The 18,229-nt window shown below is 36.8% G+C and overlaps 1 protein-coding gene across 8 annotated transcripts in view; it reads left to right on the top strand.

Annotated features, from left to right (window-relative positions):
- The window catches only part of LOC138157165 (histone-lysine N-methyltransferase EZH2), a 108,749-nt gene that overhangs the window by 55,710 nt on the left and 34,810 nt on the right, over positions 1 to 18,229 (top strand). For 4 of the 8 annotated variants that reach the window (XM_069082734.1, XM_069082700.1, XM_069082745.1 and 1 more), the window contains exon 4: positions 1,175 to 1,276. In XM_069082734.1, coding sequence (XP_068938835.1) covers positions 1,175 to 1,276 — 102 coding nt within the window. Of the gene's footprint in view, positions 1 to 1,174; positions 1,304 to 18,229 lie in introns of all 8 variants that reach the window. The other 4 variants (XM_069082684.1, XM_069082694.1, XM_069082717.1 and 1 more) reach the window with 1 other exon arrangement.

The following is an 18,229-nucleotide window of genomic DNA, read 5'->3' as shown; positions in this document are numbered from 1 at the left end:
CCCATGGATTTAATTACCATCTCTGTGCTGCTGATTCTCAGATCTACCCATCCTGCTCCAATTTCTGCTGATCTCCAATCTCATATCATTAACTGCCTTTCAGATATCTTCTGTCCAGTGATACTGACTTCCCTACTGTTCTATAAATAGGATACTTCACTTCTTGACTCTTGATATTTTCTCTGGGTATGTTCCCCATACCTGGAATGTTCTCCATCCTCATCTCTACCTCCTGCCTTCCCTGGCTTCTTTTAAGTCCTAGTTAAAATCCCACCTTCAGCAGAACAGCTTTTTCTGACTCCTTTCTAATTCTAGTCAGTTAATAGTCAATAAACATTTAAGCGCCAGATGCTGTGCTAAGCAATAGGGATACAAAAAGAGATAAGATAGTGCCTGCCCTCAAGGCACAATCTAATGGGAGAGACAAACAAATATGTACAAACAAGCTATATATACAGGATAAATAGGAGAAGGAAGGCATTCTAATACCATCACTCTTTTAATTATTTCCTTTTTAGATATTTAAATATTTCCTGTTTGTGTCATAGGCACTTAATAAATGTTTATGGATTGGCTGATCTTCCATAGATATATTTTCCTGTGGTTATTGTTTAAAAGGAAATCTTTGAAGCACAAATTTTACATGTCTGCCTTGTTCTACTCAAATATTAACAATTTTGACTTGTCAGAAATATGAAAAGTTTTAATTTCAAATGCTACAGTTTCAGCTAAGGTCATTTCATGACAGAGCAAATGTAAATTTTAATCATATGTTTTAATAGTGATGGTGATATTTTGGTAGTCATACAACCAAATTTGAAATAAATAATACCTTTGTAATATATTTTTATTCTGCAACTATATACCAAGAATTTGTACTTCCCTATTTAAGTATAGAACATTTCCTTGTTTTCTGTATTTCTAAAAATAGATTTGCCTTTATATATAGCAAGGAAAATATAGGAAATTTTTTTTCAGAAAATATTCATTTTGTCTATTTTTTCCATCATGAAATACTAGGTATATTGTTTTACTTATATATGTGTCTATGTATTGTAATACATACACACATATTCACATATATATTCAAGAAAATTGCCTTTATGATGGCATTTTAGGAAAATTGCTTCATGACGTGAAATTAATAATCCCTTTCTACCTTTTTTTTTCCAAGAGTATGTTTAATTCTAATCGGCAGAAGATTCTAGAAAGGACAGAAATCTTGAACCAAGAATGGAAACAACGAAGGATACAGCCTGTACACATCATGACTTCTGTGAGCTCATTGCGCGGGACCAGGGAGGTTGGTTAACATGACATGTTGTAGTAATGTCAGCACATTTTGGTTTTACTAGTGGAAAATTGGTTTGAAGTTGTGAGGAAATCACTGACTTTTCAGCATGCTTATCTTTTTGTTATTGGCTTTCTTATATGAAATTATCAGCTGCTATTTAAGTATTTTAAAAATTGAAATATTGAATTTTGGCACCAACATTGGAGTTCTCTTCATAATAAGAAGAATTAACCATTAATTAGCATGAATTGGTCTCATGCTTAGAATTTTTTCTCCCCACATATATGGCTTATGGAATGTTTTGTTAGATATTTTTTTTTGAAGACTCATGTTCTCCTTTCTGTGTTAGAAGTAAGGGCTTTGACTTGGTTGGGCTCTAGCTAGATTTAAATATAAGCAATAGCAATTCTTCCTTCTGAGCTAGGGAATTATTTTGGACAATAAGAGTATTTTTATAATTAAACAAAGAATTAGATTTATTAATTTGGATCAGTATATACTATTGTTAATTTTTTTTTAATGTTGGAAGTTTGAGCAATTCAGACTATCTCTTCTAAGAGAAATAGGCTTTCCTTTCTAGCTCCTAGAAAGAGGTAAAGTCTTCCAGGAAGAGATGAAGTCATTTCTTCTGCATAACTCATGTTCTGATTTCTGGAAATTTTAAAATTGAGAATATCTTTTCTGTCCCCCCATCACCTACCCTCCACCCTCACCCCTACCATGCCAAATTGTAGGGAGAAATTGAAATATGAATTATTTGTTAGCTTTGAAATATAAAAATTATGGTTTAATTTGGATTATTTGCAATGTTTTATCTTTGATGTATTATATTTAAAAGTTTTTGTAAAACAGATTTCATTAGCTAATATTTATTTTTTATATTTTAGATAAAAATGAAACCCTATGCTATTGGGTAATAAATAATCTCTTGGTTTTTGTCAGTTCAAGCAGAATAACTTTTAAAAATTGGGAAATAACCCAGTAAGCATTTAATTTGTTGTGTTTTTTTTACTTCATGGCCTCCATTTCCAAGCAGATACAGAAAGTACTTGAAGGTAATATAGTATAATATAGTATAGTAAAGAAATAAATCCCCAGACTCAGTGACTAAAACTTTTCTCATATAAAACTGTTGAATCAGTCACATTGAACTGTCTCCACCAATAGTTTCTTTGCCCATTAATTTTCCTTTTCCTCCCCTTCAGTGACTTCGGTAAACTGTGCCTAACTAAAGGCAACCTCTGCCCTTTCACATTCTTGTTTTGTGATATTGTATCCTATCTCTAAATGTGTACTGATTTTTTCCACATACCTCTGAAGATTGAAGAAACTGAGCAGATAAAAAGATGGAACAGTCAAAGGCTCCCTTGTGCTGACTCTTGCCCATATATTCTGGGAGGTGCAGTCTTGGCAGAAGCTCAGATTGTACCTGAACTGACACCCAGAGATGTTCTTTATTCACTAGAATTCGAAAAGACCTTTCTAATACCAAGTTCTAGGTGTGCCTCTTATTTAGTACCTACTCAGTGGTAGTTAATGGTAGAGCAGTGCTCTGCTCACTTCTATGTAAACCTTTTATCTTCTGTTCAAGACATTGAGAACATTGAGGTGGATGGCAGAATCATTCCTGTTTTGTAGTAATTTTCACTTTTTCTTCTCTGCTTTGTAAATGAAGATACATTTATATTATCAAAAGATTAGTTAACTTTATTTGAACATTTGCTAGTAATGCCCGAAAAAGATTCTGTCTGATTCAGGTAAAGTGATTTGACAAAGAAAATGACTCTCAAATATTTAGGGTGTTTTGCATTTGAATCCAGAAGGTATGCTTACCAAGATACCCTTAAACTTTTGAGTACTTGAAGATCTTTGACTGCTTCTTTTTTTTTTTAAGCAATTGGGGTTAAATAACTTGCTCAAGGTTACATGGCCAGGTGTTTCTGGGTGGATGCTAAGTGTCTAAGCCCGGATTCGATCTCCCAGGTTATCCCGACACTGGGGCAGGTGCTCTTACTCGCTGTGCTACCTGGCAGCCCCTTGACTGCCTCTTGAAAAAAAAAAATCCTTTTTATTTTTGTGAATTTGACACATCTAGAAATGCAAATATTTCCTTCATAAAAAAGAATAAAAAAAGAAGACTGCCTATGGAACAGTAGTGAATCTTCACTATATTTTTCATATAGTGAAAAATTTCTTCTCATCTTTTAAAAAAATATGTAAAAAAATTTAACTTGTTTTTTCTAATTCTACACTGCTTTTCTGTGACTCTTTCTGAATTTCCTTCTGCATATCTTAAAAAAAAAGATTGATGCAGGGAGGGGCAGTGAATAGAATGTTTTTCTTGGTACAGTGAAGTGCCTATCTGAGATTAGATAGCATAAAATTATCAGTACGGTTTCTTGATTTCCTCAAATTCTGTTTAACAGCACATAAATTGGGATGAAGGAGACAGTGGGATTAATCAGGGTTAGAGTTTGGCAAGATGGGATCTGTGATTGGACAGTGGGGAAGGGGATTCAGGAGTGGGGCAGCTAGGTGGTACAGTGGAATGCCATGTCTGGATTCAGGAAGACCTGAGTTCAAATATGGCCTCAGATACAATCTTTGTGACCCTGTGCAAGTCACTTAACCCTGTTTGCTGAGTAGTGGCTGCTTTACCAAGATGTTGATTTAGGGAGGACAAGAGAGTGTAGCCAGAGCAAGGTTTGGGAATAAACAGAGAAGGAGAGGGAATAAATGTCATAGTGATGATAAAGGGCATAAGAGGAAACATAAAGTCATAGAAAAAAACAGAAAAATAATGCACTCTTTTATTAAGAAATTTTTGATTTTATGAACCTTGAAGTGGAATGGGTTTGATAAAGGATATGAACATCTCTATAGTTTTGGTGGAGTGGGGGAGTAGCTTATATTCCTTTAATAGGTCAAGTAACAGGGAAGTTAGAGTATTTGAGGGAACCTTGGTACATACGTCAAAATTCTCTAGTATGAGGACAAGATACGAGTAGGAGGAGAGACTGTGAACTACGTTTGGAACTTGTTGAGGCAGAACATTGTCTAAGAGTCACTAGGGCCTGGATTGAGTGATTAAATTTGGGCACCATGAACCTCAAAGGAGAAGTTGCTTAAAGAAGGTGGGAGGAGAGTCTGGAAGTGGTAATAGGAAAGAAGCAACATTTCAGCTCCCCCACTGCTGCCATTGAATCCAGCTGTGTGAGATGAAGTGTAGCAGGTTCTGGAACAGGTGATAAGCAGAGACATTGTCATAAGGACAAAGCAGGGTCTCACAGAGAGCCAGAGGATGGAAGGAGTGAAAAGAAGTTAGTCAGTTATTTTAATTAAGATGAAAAGAAATTTGTTAATTATGGATTCCAAATGGCATAGCTGAAACAAGAGGGCAGGGGGTAAAGGAAAAGCCAGTTGGGCATGGGAACTGGGTTTGTATATTACCAACAGAGATTTCAGAATCACTGGGATGAGGCCCAATATAAGAGATGGGCATATGCTAACAATCAAGAAGTGAGTCCAGGTAGAGTGATTGCAGACAGATTTATTGAGAGAGGAATGTGAGTAGGCTATCCCTTGAGTTATAGGATCATAGCTTTAGAGCTGGGAAGGACCTCAAAGACCATCTCGTTCAACTTCCTCATTTTTTAGCTGAGGAAACTGTTTTACCTAAGGTCACATAGGCAGTACAAATTAGAGGTGGAAACCAGGGTCTTCAGTTATATTATGTCTTGTGAGATCTCTGGGGGCTTCCTGCAGAGCAGGTGGGAGTAGTTACACATAAGGAAGACTTGGGGTGGGTGGATAGAGATTGCCTCTACTAGAGTAAGCTAGAAGTCCTGTGGGGGAAGTAGGTGGAAGGATTCTTGTCTTCCCACCTGAGAATTTGTGCTTATGATGGCCCTTGAGATCACATTCTCACATATCATAATTTGTTCAGCGAATCTTTGTTTCCTGTTCTTGCTGATAATAAAAGATGTTTTTCTTTCTGTCTGCCGCTTTCTCTATTTCTCTATATAAACATATCTCTATATAGGTGTATCTGTATTTATGTAAATAGATACATCTGTATATGTATATATTTGTAGTTATTGATTTTTTAAAAAAGAAAAACGCATAATCAGACCTACATAGATTATTATTATATAATGACATTTACATTTTAAAGTAACACCTTTAATAATAGCAAGACAACTTTAATTCACAATAAAGGGAACACATGTGTGTGTATGTATGTATGTACATATACATGTACACACATATATAAACATAGGTTGACAGTGTTTTTTTTTTTTTTTAACAGTAAAGGAGAACTATTCATTCTTGATACAAAACCTCTGGAAACTTTTGCCTGGAAAACTATGGCTTCTTAAAATATGGGTGGTTTGTTGCTATTTTGCCTGAAATTTGTTTGTTAAGATCTGTGTTGTTTTCATTCAAGTGTTTGATATGTGAAGTCAAGCTTTCCAGGTTTCCACTTGGGGAATACGTTCTTATAATCCTACAATGATTTAACTTCTGGCTACACTTCATCATTAGAAGTTCTCAGAACTTTGAACATTCTGCAAAGTTGATCAGTTGCTGAATCTCCATGGAAAAGTAACTTCTGGGTTGCTAATTCTGCAAATATTGTGCTTCCCTTCAGATATCTACTGGAGTAGAATCTGTTGGAGTCTGGTATAGCTCTGGGGTTCTGTACTGCAGTGTTACATTTCTATACCTTTATAGGTATTCTAAAGTCCCATGCAAGTCCACAGTCAACTTAAATACTTCTTTATCACCTATTAACTGATTTTGAGATTTCAAATCTCTATGAAGGACTCTTTTTGAGTGACAAAAGACATTGCTTTGTAAGATTTGGTACAAATAACTTTTAACAAATAAAGAACCCATTTATTGACCAGAAGGGGTAGAATCCAAAGATTTCTTGGAGATCCTTAGGAAGGCATTAAAAAGTGAGCCTGTAGCCTTGTATCTTGCATGAGTGCATTTTGAATAATGACTATGTTAATAGGATGATGAAGCTCTTTGATCAGAGAAATTTCTGGAATTTCAGTACTTGGAGCTTCTTTGTCTTCACTCTTAATTTTCTTCTTAGCTACTTCCTGACCTGTAGTTTTGTGTTGATACTTACATATCTTCTTAGCTTTCTCTCTTTTGTAGTCTTCCAGTGTATTCTGTAGACTCTGAGCAGAACTATACTGGGTAGGCAGTGGCAACTTGTCTTGTATTGGAGCTTGTATTGCTATATGTATTTTGTATATTTTAGATCTTTTTCTTTCTTTGATCTCTTTGGAATATAAGCTTAGATTGTGCTATTACTTTGTTTTTTAGATCTTTTGCTTTAAACAATATTACCATTTCATCCCCATCAAGTTTTACTTTGTATTTTTATGCACAGTTTTGTTCTTTATATATCCTGTTTTGTTTTGTTGAACACAACATCTGTAATATCAGAAGCATTTACATGTTATTATGCCTTTAGATCTTTTGGAGATTGTCCAACTTGATATTTTTGTTGGGCAGCATCTTTAGACTATGTGACGCACACTTTATTATAGCAGTGTATTGATATGTATTGTTTGATTTTAGTATTGCTTTCATGTCATTTTTTTCTTAGTCATTAAAACAAACACTGCCCTCAATCTTTAGAATTTCATGTATCTTACTCTTGACATATTTTGTAGTGTGTCTGTTCTATTTTGTTTAAATACTTTTTTGTGAAAAATGATTGAGGTGCTTTTCCAAATTTTATAAATTTTTTCTCTCATTCATTTTGCCCTCCATTTGTAAGACAGTAGTGAATTTGCATAGTATTTGAGAGCAATTCAAGTTCTTGAGACCTCAGTTTTCTTTATAAGTAAAATGAATTTTAAGAACCCTTTCTGCTCATAAAATCTGATTCTGTAGTTGTTTATTTCTTGGGAAGACACTATCACAAATTCAAGGTCACATTTTGTTTTTTGCTCTTTGGGAGGCAGTTGGGGTTAAGTGACTTGGCCAAAGTAAGTGTGTCAATCGTCTCAGGTTGGATTTGAATTCAGGTCCTCCTGACTCCAGGGCCTGTGCACTATTTACTGCGCCACCAAGCTGCCCCTAAGGTCACATTTTAAAACAGATTTACTTAAAAAAAAGTCTGGTGGGCCTCTGACTGATATGAAGAATTTAGTCATTGAAAAAACTTCCTGCCAATATAGAGTTTTAACTATTAACAGTAGGACTCCATAGGACTATATTGTTCCTACAAGATTTCGATTATTTTCTTTAGGTGTCCTCATGTTTACAAGTAAAGCCAAATGAAGACTTAAATGTGCACACACACACACACACACACACACACCTTGCTTGGTCAACTCCCTTGTGATGATGCTGATGGTACAGAAGCTGTAACACTAGAAGATAAGATTATAAGATCATAGAGTTAGTGTTGGAGGAGAGGAAAAGATTAATGAACTACATGATTAGCAAGGAACGTAGACTGATCATATATTGAGAATGAGAGACAGAAAGCACGTGGATGGCCCAACTAATACAATGGTGCCATTGAAAGACTAGATGGATGAGAAAGGGTTTATGGGACAAAATAGACAGGGATTGAATAGGAAGACATTGCAGTCTGGATTAGCAAAAGGGATAGCTCTCTGTTGGGCTCATAGACATTTTTTATTAAGAGTCTTCATTGTTTTATTGATCTTTCCCCTTCTGTTTAGGTCTGGGGCTGTGGCTGATCTAATTTACCACCCCTGTCTTCCCAGGTCAAGGGATGTGACTGTCAGATATCACTTTTGCCTACTTTAGGGCTTACTATGATATAATTTGTCATTGTCATTGTCCTTAATTTGTCATTTTTAATTTAATTTTTTCTTACAGGAGTTAAACATGCTGGAGTAGACCTTTTATACTTTCTTAGAGATTGTCACTTCATTAAACAGTCAAAAAGATTGTTTTCTACTTAAACTTGGCATTTCTTTCTATATTATTTTTAACGGATGGTTCTTGCTCTACATCATCTTCATTTTCACTATATTGTTCCATATGAGCTCTCTCATGAGAAATAAAAAAGCATAAAACAAACAGTTGGGCAACCAACTAATCCTTCAGGAGGTCTTACCCTCCCCACCCTGGACTATTGTAATAGCTTTCCTGCCTGCTGTCTCTCCTCTCTGTATTCCATCTTCCATTCAGTTAACAGAGTGACATTCCTAAAGCACAGGTCTGACCATGTCATTCCCCTGCTCAGTAAGCTTCAGTGGTTCTCATACCTCTAGGATCAGATGCAAACTGCACTGTCATTTAAAGCTCTTCACAACCAGATTCCAGTCTTATCTTCCAAGGCTTACTTTCCATAATAATAATAGCTGACATTTATATATTGTGTGCTATGGGCCAGGCACTGAGTGAAGCACCTACAGTTGTTTTCTCATTTGATATTCAAAACAGCACTGGGAGGTAGGGGGTATATTATTTAATGTATGAGGAAACTTGAGGCAGACAAGTTAAATGACTCATCAAAGGCCACATGGCCAGTAAGTGTTGGAGGCCATGATTGAACTAGGGTGTTCTTGAATCCAGGCCCAGCAGTTTATCCACGGTGCCACCTATGTGTAACTGCTTCATGTATACTCTGGCTCCCTTGCTTGTCCTCTGACATTTCATCTTCTGTCTATGCTTTTGTTCAATTGTCCACCGCTCCATGCCTAAAATGCCCTCTCTCCTTATAGTTACCTTTTAAAATCCCTTTTGTTGTTTAGTTACTGTCATTTATGTCCAAGTCTTTGTGACTCTTTTTTTTGGTGTGGGGCACAGTTTATTGGCAGAAGTACTGGTGTGGTTTGCTATTTCCTTCTCCGGTGCATTTTACAGATGAGGAGCAGGGTGAGTGACTTGCCCAAGGTCACACAGCTAGTAGTGTCTAAGGCTGGATTTCAATTTGTCTTCTGACTGGCACTCTTTCCACTGTGCCACCTAACTGTCCTTCAGAATCTCTAGTTTTCTTTAAAAATAAGCTCAATTGCCACCTCCTACATGATTGTTTTTGAAATTCTCCCAGTTGCTAGTGCCACCCCTCCACCCATTTCTATGTATATTTTTATGTTTTATTGTGTCGTCTTCCACAATAGGTTGTAAGTTTTTGGCAGGGTCTTTTACTTTGGTTTTTGTATACCCAGCACATTGTAGGTTCTTAATAAATGTTTGTTGATTAATTGATGAAAAATCATATTAGTCTGATAGTTCATAAAAATATGGTTATATTACGTGCTGAAAACCTTTCATAAAATACAACTTTCATGTTGAAAACACTAAGAAAGTAGGACTGCAAAGATTTTTGTTTAACATGATAAAACAGTACTGATTTGAAACCAAGAGCTAGCATTATCTGTTTTGAAAAAACAGTCATTCCCAGTAAAGGAGGGCTGCCTCCTGTTGCAGTTATTTTTTTATATGGTTCGGCAATAAAGGAGGAAAAATAAGGGAATCAATATTGGCAGAAATAAATAGATCTTTGTAGGTGATATGATGGAATATTCTAAAAATTTGAGAAATCAACAAAAATTGAGGTAATAAATGGTTTCAAAACAGAAGACCCAGTGAACTCAGATAAAGTACCAGCATGAACAAATGCCTGGAGAAATTGACAGAAAATACTGTTTACAAAACAATATCAATTGTTTTACAAATTTACAATTTACAAAACGGTATTAGTGACAAAAATATCGAGTATTTGAGCATTAATCTAGCATCATCAATGATAAAGTCTACATAGAGGCAACTTACAGCAATCTTAACAGAAAAAAAGAATTAACTGGAGAGATCTCTAATATACCTGTCTAGGTTGAAACAATACAGTCAAAATGATAATAATACTACCTTGATTAATATAGCTGATGCATTGCTAAAGAAACTATCAATAGATACTCTGCTGAATTAGATAAAGGGATTACATTTATGTGGAAGAGCAGACAAAATATCATTGGGAATTATGAAAAAGTAAAGTGAGAAAAGGAATTGTATTGCCAGGTTTAAAATTCTACGCAGTGATAATTATCAAATCTATCTGGTATTAGATAAAAGAAAAACGGACTAATGGAACATCATGGTAGTCTAGAATTAGAATCAAAGACCCACATTAGGGGAGTGTTTAATAAATCCAAAGGTTTAAAACACTGGGAAAAGGACATTATTCAATAAATACTGTTGGAAAAATTGGATAGTGTTATGGAAACATATTAAAAACCTCCCTTTTAGTTTCTTTAGAAACAATGAATAATGAGTAAAATTCCTTTCTTAAGCCCTTCCCAGACTTCTGAAAAAAGCCCTATCTGTAGCCTCCTCATCCCCACCCATTGCTCCTTTGATTGTTTATTGTTGTTCAGTTCTTTCAATTGTGACTCTTCATTATCCTGTTTAGGGTTTTCTCAGCAAAGATAGTAGAGTGCTTTTCCATTTCCTTCTCCAGTCTATTTTTCCAGATGAGGAACTGAGGCGAACAGGGTTAAGGGACTTACCCAAGGTCACATAGCTAGTAAGTGTCTGAGGCCAGATTTGAACTCAGGAAAATGAGTCTCCCTGACTCCAGGCCCAGAACTCTATCCTTTGTGTCACCTAGCTGCCCTTTGATTGAAGGGTGGAGCAAAAAACTCCTCCCATGGCTTCCTTTTATAGAGTACTCAAAATCTCAGCCATCATTCATTTCATTTCATTCACTTCATTTGCCACCAGCTGCACTGTTTGGTTTGACTCAATCATCATGATAAAGCCGCTCCTCTTCCCCCCCCCCCCCAATCTTTCAACTTCCTTTTGTCTATTGTCTTCCCTCATTAGATTGACTACCTTTCCCCACCCTCCCACCCCCTCTTATGTGTATCCTCAGCATTTAGCTTAATGCCTGGCAGGTGTCCTAAGGTGGATTGTAGGGGGATGATAGGCTTTTTGGAGGGAAATGAATTAAGAATGATAACCTAAATTAACTCTTATCTAGTACCCATACTTCTTCTAGGAGAAGAGATTAAAATATAAGTGGAAGAGAGGGGATACCAATCTACTGAACAGGCATTTATTCATTAAGCAGCTTCTATTACTGTTATTACTACTATTACAGTGGTACTGCTACTACTGCTGCCAAAAAAAGGAGGTCCTTTTCTTTAACTTCTAGTGTAAGGGGAGTGGTCCTGAAGGAAATGGGATGGGCAGCTTAGTAACTCAACTATTCTGGAATGTCAACGAAAACCTAAACTGTATTTTTGCATATTGTCACCTTTTCCTTGTTCAAGATTCTTAAAGTGTTAACTGAAATCTTCTTGGGGCAGAGAATCAATTTGGAGGGTATTAGGGATGGTAAGTAGGAGCTGTGCCAGTTAGGACATTTCTTTCTTAGATAATGTTAAATAAAATTGTTGCAATGTAAAGCCAACCATGAGCAGCTTTCCAGAGGACTATTGCTGTGAACAGCTTTCAAGGTTCTGATTACATAGTTACAGACATAAACACACTGTTTATTTAGTAACAGATTAGAGCAAAACATTCACAGAAAATCAAGGTACAGTATTCACAATGTTACAACTTATCAGAGAAAATCAAAATTCACTATGTCACAACTCAACAACTTATCACAAAAAATGGCCACATAGTTTTCACCAAAGTGGTCACATAGTTTTGAACAAAGTACAATCATTTAGTAAATCATAACAAAAGGTCAAAGTCCTCCACCCATGGGGAACACTAAGTTAAAAATCAGTCACTATTCAGTCATCAGTTACTATTCAATCATCAATTACTACTCAGTACCCTCTCAAGGTGTAGTAGGAAATACACAAGCCACCCATCCCTAGGTCACTGGTAAATTAAAATTTCAGTTACTATTCAATACCCACAGAGAGGTCTTTTTATCTTGACTTGCCAGGCTTTCAGCTCTCATGGCTCCTCTTCCATGGTACCAGCTTCTGCCAGAATCTAATCAACTGCCACCTGAGTTCAAAGGCAGACCGCTCCCAGCTTCTTGTCTAGCTCTTTGTGCAGTTCATGCTCCACATTGGAGTTCAGTGTCCAGTCCATCTCAAATCCTTCAGAGTTTCTGTTCCTGGGAAGTCAAGGCTTAACAAAGCCACAAACAGACAAAGAACTGACACCACAGTCATGCTTCCTCTGGCAGCTCCTCAGCAGCTCTAGCTGGCCCTCGGAAGTCTTCAGCAGAAGTTTCAGCTGGTTTCCAGAATCAAAATCACTTCATCCAGGTTCCCAAAATAAAAATCATTCTCTCTAGCCTGGGCCTCTCTTCCTTATCCTCCAGAACCTGGCTCCAAGATCTTATATACCTATTAGCTCCTCCCTATTCTGCCCCTTCCTGTTATGTCTGCAATAGGGGTGGATACCTTTTGTTTCTTAACAGACACTTGATCTAATTAATTTCAAACTAGGTGCTAAGTATCTGTTAGCTTTGCCAATACAAAGGGATCAAATTACATTACTGTTAAGTTCAGTCACAAGCATCAGTCACATTCATACTATGTCACAGGCACTGTGTTAAGTGCTAAGGGCACTAAGGAAGGAAAATACCAACCTCTGCCGTCAAAGAGCTCACAGTTTCATGAGGGAGGGAGAGAACATGTGAACAACTATATAAAAACAAGATGTATACAAGATAAATTGGAGATAATCTTTGAGGGAAGGCACTAAGTTTAAGATGGAGCAAGGCTTCTTGTAGAAGGTGGAACTTTAGCTGAGATTAGAAGAAAGCCAGAGATCCCTGACCACAAAGTGGAAATGAAGCTGGAGAGCATTTCAGATTTGGGGGACCCCTAATGAAAATGTCCAGAGTTGAGAGATGGAGTGTCATGTGAGACTTGGCCCAAAAATACAGTCTGATATTAGCAGCACTGTATTTTCTTTGACAATCTCATGGCAAAATAAGGGGTTAGATTGACATCTTGAACCATATGCTGTAATTTCTAGTATGATAAATGATCTAACAGAAGACCTAATATATTTAACAAATAGGAGTAATGATGTGTTCTCTGCAGTTGTGGAGAGAAGGAAAATGTCTTTTGGACAAATGGACAGAATGATAGGTGACAAAATAGATAATGTTGTTATATTTAGAAAAAGAAATTTGACCACAAAAAACAACACACAAAATGTAAAATAAAACAGATTGGGTAAATATTTGATAAAAATATTATGTAAACCTTTAAGGAACTGACACAAATTTGTAAGATCGATCAGTTATTCAGTGGATGTTATCAAAGAATTCAGTGAAGATAAAGAAATTGTCAATGACTACCTTAAAACATTTTCATACTCTTTAGTAATTAGAGCAATTAAAATGAAAATAACTGAATTTGTATTCATTAATTTGTCAAACACAGTAAATACAATAATTTAATTTTGGTTGGGCTGTGGACAAATTGGCAAACTATTACAGTTTTATGGGACTTTGAATTGGTTCAGGCTTTTTGGAAAACAGTAGAGTAACATGCAGTAAAACTTAATATAATCATGTCCTTTGACACAGTTATCTTCCCACCATTAAATCCTAAAGTTGTTATTAAAAGGAAAAAAAAAACTCCCTACCCCCAAATATTTACTGAAGCTTTATATATTGTATCAGTGAACTAGAAACAGAACAATCACCCATATGTGCATTTATTGGCAAATTGTCAAATAAATTGTTTTATGGTAATGTTATGCTATAAGAAATGACAAATATGAATAGAATAGCCAGAGTGAAGAAAGCAGAATCAGATCAAAACTGCACACATTATGAAAGAACAACACAGTAAAATCTGAAAAAAATATACACAGAAGAGAGAAAATGGGGACATTGTAGAGTTAAAATACCCTTTAAAAACAAATTTTAAATAATTTGGTATTTATGATTTAATTGAAATTTTTTTTAAATTTGAATGTTTTTGTTGGTGGTGGACAGGGTCAAAGTAAAAATGGTAAAAATCCTAAAGGGATGTAAGAAATTTGTCAGTAAACTCATGGCTTTTAATGTATTCTAACTCAATAGCTTAAATTTTTTAAGATCTAGGATAGTAATTAGTGGTTTCTTTAGTGACTCAATTAAGACTAAAAGGTCTGCTTTATCTTTTCTTAATTAGAATAATGTTTTTTCAATGGCCCTTAAATTACTGTTTTTGAAATGGAGAATTTATGTTGAAATAAAATTTCTGAGGCGAGGTTGAAATCAACTAATGGGCAGTAATATTTTCCTACTCTTTGTGACCACATTTGGGGTTTTCTTGGCAAAGATACTGAAATGGTTTGCTATTACCTTCTTTGCATTTTACAGATGAGGAAACTGAGGCAAAACAGTTATGTGATTTGCCAGTTGCCTCCCAGCTAGTGTCTGAAGTTGGATTTGAACTTAGGTCTTCCTGACTCCAGACTGGACACTATCCACAGCACCACCTAGTTGCCCCGTTAATAAAACTATACAGATTTCTTATCCATCTACTCTTTTGAGTCAGTGAAGATTTTTAAGAATTATGATAATTATTTTGTGATTCATAGGATGAGTAGATTTTTTTTCTTTTAGGCTGAGAAGTTCAAGTGTTTCTCTTATAAAGACCACAACCTTGAGATCTACCTTTCCCCTTCAGTCTGGTACCCATTTTTCCATGGGTTCCTTCAACCTAACATATTCAGTCAGGTGGTTAGAGGGAAAAATGATTTCAGTTTGTAGAAAAAGTATAGTATAACATGTATACAGTTACAGAAATCATATGTATACATTCTTGTTTTTCTGTCAAATTGAATTTAAGATAGTGATTAAATTTTTAGTCATCTCGAGGTTCACTTCCTGCATTTCTTCTTGCTTCTGACCCTCATCATAGATAAAAGCTCTTGTTGATGAAGCAAAGTCCTTTTTTCTTTATCTCCCTGAGGTCCTGCTGCTCACAGAAATCTTTCTGCCTTGCTTTCACACTAGTCTTTGACTGTCCTCCTTTCGGTTAGCATATATATACATATATATTTCTTTCTTATTCCTCCTGCAGCTCTACTAGCCTGCATCAGATAAGCTTGCTTTCAGGATGTCCTCTCTCTCTCTCTCCCCCCCTCCTCCCCCCTCTCTCTCCCCTCTCCCCCTCTCTCTGCCCTGCCTGAGCAGGGATGGTAGGGCATTTGGGGTTAAGTGACTTGCCCAAGGTCACACAGCTAGTAAGTATGTCAAGTGTCTGAGGCCGGATTTGAACGCAGGTCCTTCTGACTCCAGGGCCAGTGCTTTATTCACTGTGCCACCTTGCCGCCCTAAAGAACCTGCAGGATGTCCAGTTTCTTAAGCACTTTCCTATTGTTTTCCTCCCTACCTTTAAAAAAAAATCTGGGTCCCCTGCTTGCAGTACTCAGATTTCCTGGTTTTCTGATTTTCTTCCCTGTTACTTCTGAGAACATGGCTACTTTGACATGACAACCAAATATTTTTAAGGTACTTTGTACTGTATGTGGCAGGCACTGTTCTAAGCTGGGGATGCAAATAGGCAAAAAGATAGTCCCTGTCCTTATTACAATCAGTTGGGGGTGGGAGAAACCTGGAAACAAGTACATACAAAGCAAGCTATTAACAGAGGGTAGGCACTTAAAACTAAGAGGGGTTAGGGAAGGCTTCATGTAGAAGGTAGGAGTTTAGTTGGAACTTAAAGGCAGGGAGGTTGGCAGTTAGAGTGAGGAGGGAAAGCATTCCAGGCCTAGGGAATAGCCAGAGAAAATGCCTGGAACCTATTGATGGAGTGTCTTGTTCATGAAATAGTCAGACAGTATTACTGAATCTAAGAGTACATGGAGGGGATGAAGATATAAAAAGACTGGAAAGGTGGGAAGAGTCTAGGTTATGAAGGACTTTGAATTCCAGTGAGCATTTTATATTTGCTTCTGGAGGCAATAGGAAGCCACTTGGAGTTTGTTGAAAAGGAGGAGAGACATGATCAGACTTTACACTTTAGGAAAGTTACTTTAGTGGCTTAAAGGAGGATGGATTATAGTGGAGAGAGACTTGAGGCAGACTGACCCACCAGCAGGTTATTGGAGTAATCAAGGGATGAGGTGATGAGGGCCTGCACTAGAGTGAGAGATATAAAATTTATCTAATTTATAGGTTCAGATGTTAGTGTTGTATTAGATGGTAGAATCAGGTTCCAAAAAGCATGCTGGAGTGATGAGTGGAAACAACATGAAAATGATAGGAATAAATATACAGTCCTACATTTAGGTTAAAAAAGTCATTTGTACAAGTACTGGGGAAGCATAAACATAATTTAATTTTAGTTTATTGTATTGGGGCAATGCAGGGTAGCCTACTTCGAGGAAAGAGTGTTAAGAGTTTGGAAAAAACAAAAACCAAACCAAACTAAAACCTAATCTGATCTCAGTCTCCATTAATAGAAGTGTAGGAGAATGAGGATTGTCCTCTGTACTAGGGTGTATTTTGTTTACTTATGAGCATCATTTTAAAAGAAGGGGAGGTCACAATTGACAAGGTGCTTAGGTAAGATAATTAGCATTGTGAGGAATGGCAAAACTGTCATGAAAAATAGTTTAAAGATCAGAAGATGTTTAACTGGAGAAAGAAATGTCTTAGAACTTGAAAACTGTTGTCAGATATTTCAAAGGTGGCCTGGGGGGCAGAACTAAGGCAGAACTAACCACATAAGAGGATTTTTGACCCAACATAAGGAAAGTCTTTCTGATTATTGGATGTCCAAAAATGGAAGGGATTACTTCATGAAGGAGGGAATTTTCTGTCACTGGAAATAGTTAAGCAAAGGAGTAATATTTGGGGATATGGAAAGGGTTCATTTATTGGGTGGGAGGGCCCTCTGAGTTTCTGATTCTTCTGGAATCTTACGGGTTTTAAAAAGTTTATGTCTTGGGGGAACCAGGCATAGATTCTTTTGGTCTTCGGCCCAAGGACCAAAAAGGCTTTTAGGCCTTTGAAAAGACTTCTGGATCATGTGATAAATGGGCTACTAGACATTTTCTCTGATCCCCTTGCTTTCTCAAACCCCTTCAAAACAAGTTACAAGTGAGAGATTAAGAAGCTTTTGCTGTTTCCATGATTTTGGACACCCAGAATCCAAAAGAAAGTTAAAAAAGCAAATAAGCCCATGAGCTGTCATCTATGCTGAACTCACTTAGCACTTCTCCCTGACACTGCCAACAAAATCCAACCCCACATCCCAGTTTCCCTTTCCTCTTTTTTAGCACGCCAGACCACCAAGGTTCTCAGGTACCACACAACAATGTTGCTTTCAGGCAGCATTCTGTACTGCAAAATATTTCTGTAGGAAAGCCAGGAAAAGAGAGGGAAGGGGACAGGACATGTGTCTGGGCTTAAAATAGAGTTCAACACCACATTTCCCCCTAAGCCTCAGAGACCCAGACTTACAAAAATCTTCCTGACAGCACCAGTGTGGTAGCTCTCTGAACTATTGCTTTCAGGTCAGAGAACTGAGGAATAGAGGGAATGGGACAAGACACTGGCTATAAGACATTCCACTAATCTACTAGTCCTGGAGAAAAGTGCTCAGCACCCAAGTGGGGCCTATTCTGTCTACCCCAAAATTAGTGAATGTAGAGACCTAGACTACATTTATCTAGTGTGAGATGAGGTTTAGATGCTTTGAGATTCAGCCTCCAAAGAAACCATTGTCAAAGGTGGGGCAAGTCAGAGGCTCAGAAAGTGAGTAATAGGGGAAAAATAGGGGGGAAAAGGCCGAAATTATCCAAGATCTCAGGAAGAGGAGAATTCAAAGGCCTTAAATATAATAAGCAGATAAATTAACTAGGAAATCATTAATACCGTGTTTCCCCGATAAGAAGACCTATCCCGAAAATAAGCCCTCCCCTTACTGTGTAAGATTCCTCTAAAATAAGCCCTCCCCCCAAAATAAGCCCTATTGAGATTGCTACTGTAGTGAAGGTGATCCCCTG

The sequence above is a fragment of the Petaurus breviceps genome, unplaced genomic scaffold, assembly GCF_028583685.1.
Source record: "Petaurus breviceps papuanus isolate PSGF00001 unplaced genomic scaffold, PetGlider_PUasm1.0 112, whole genome shotgun sequence".
NCBI classification, from domain to species: Eukaryota; Metazoa; Chordata; class Mammalia; order Diprotodontia; family Petauridae; genus Petaurus; species Petaurus breviceps.
This window is presented reverse-complemented; position numbering and strand designations above follow the sequence as displayed.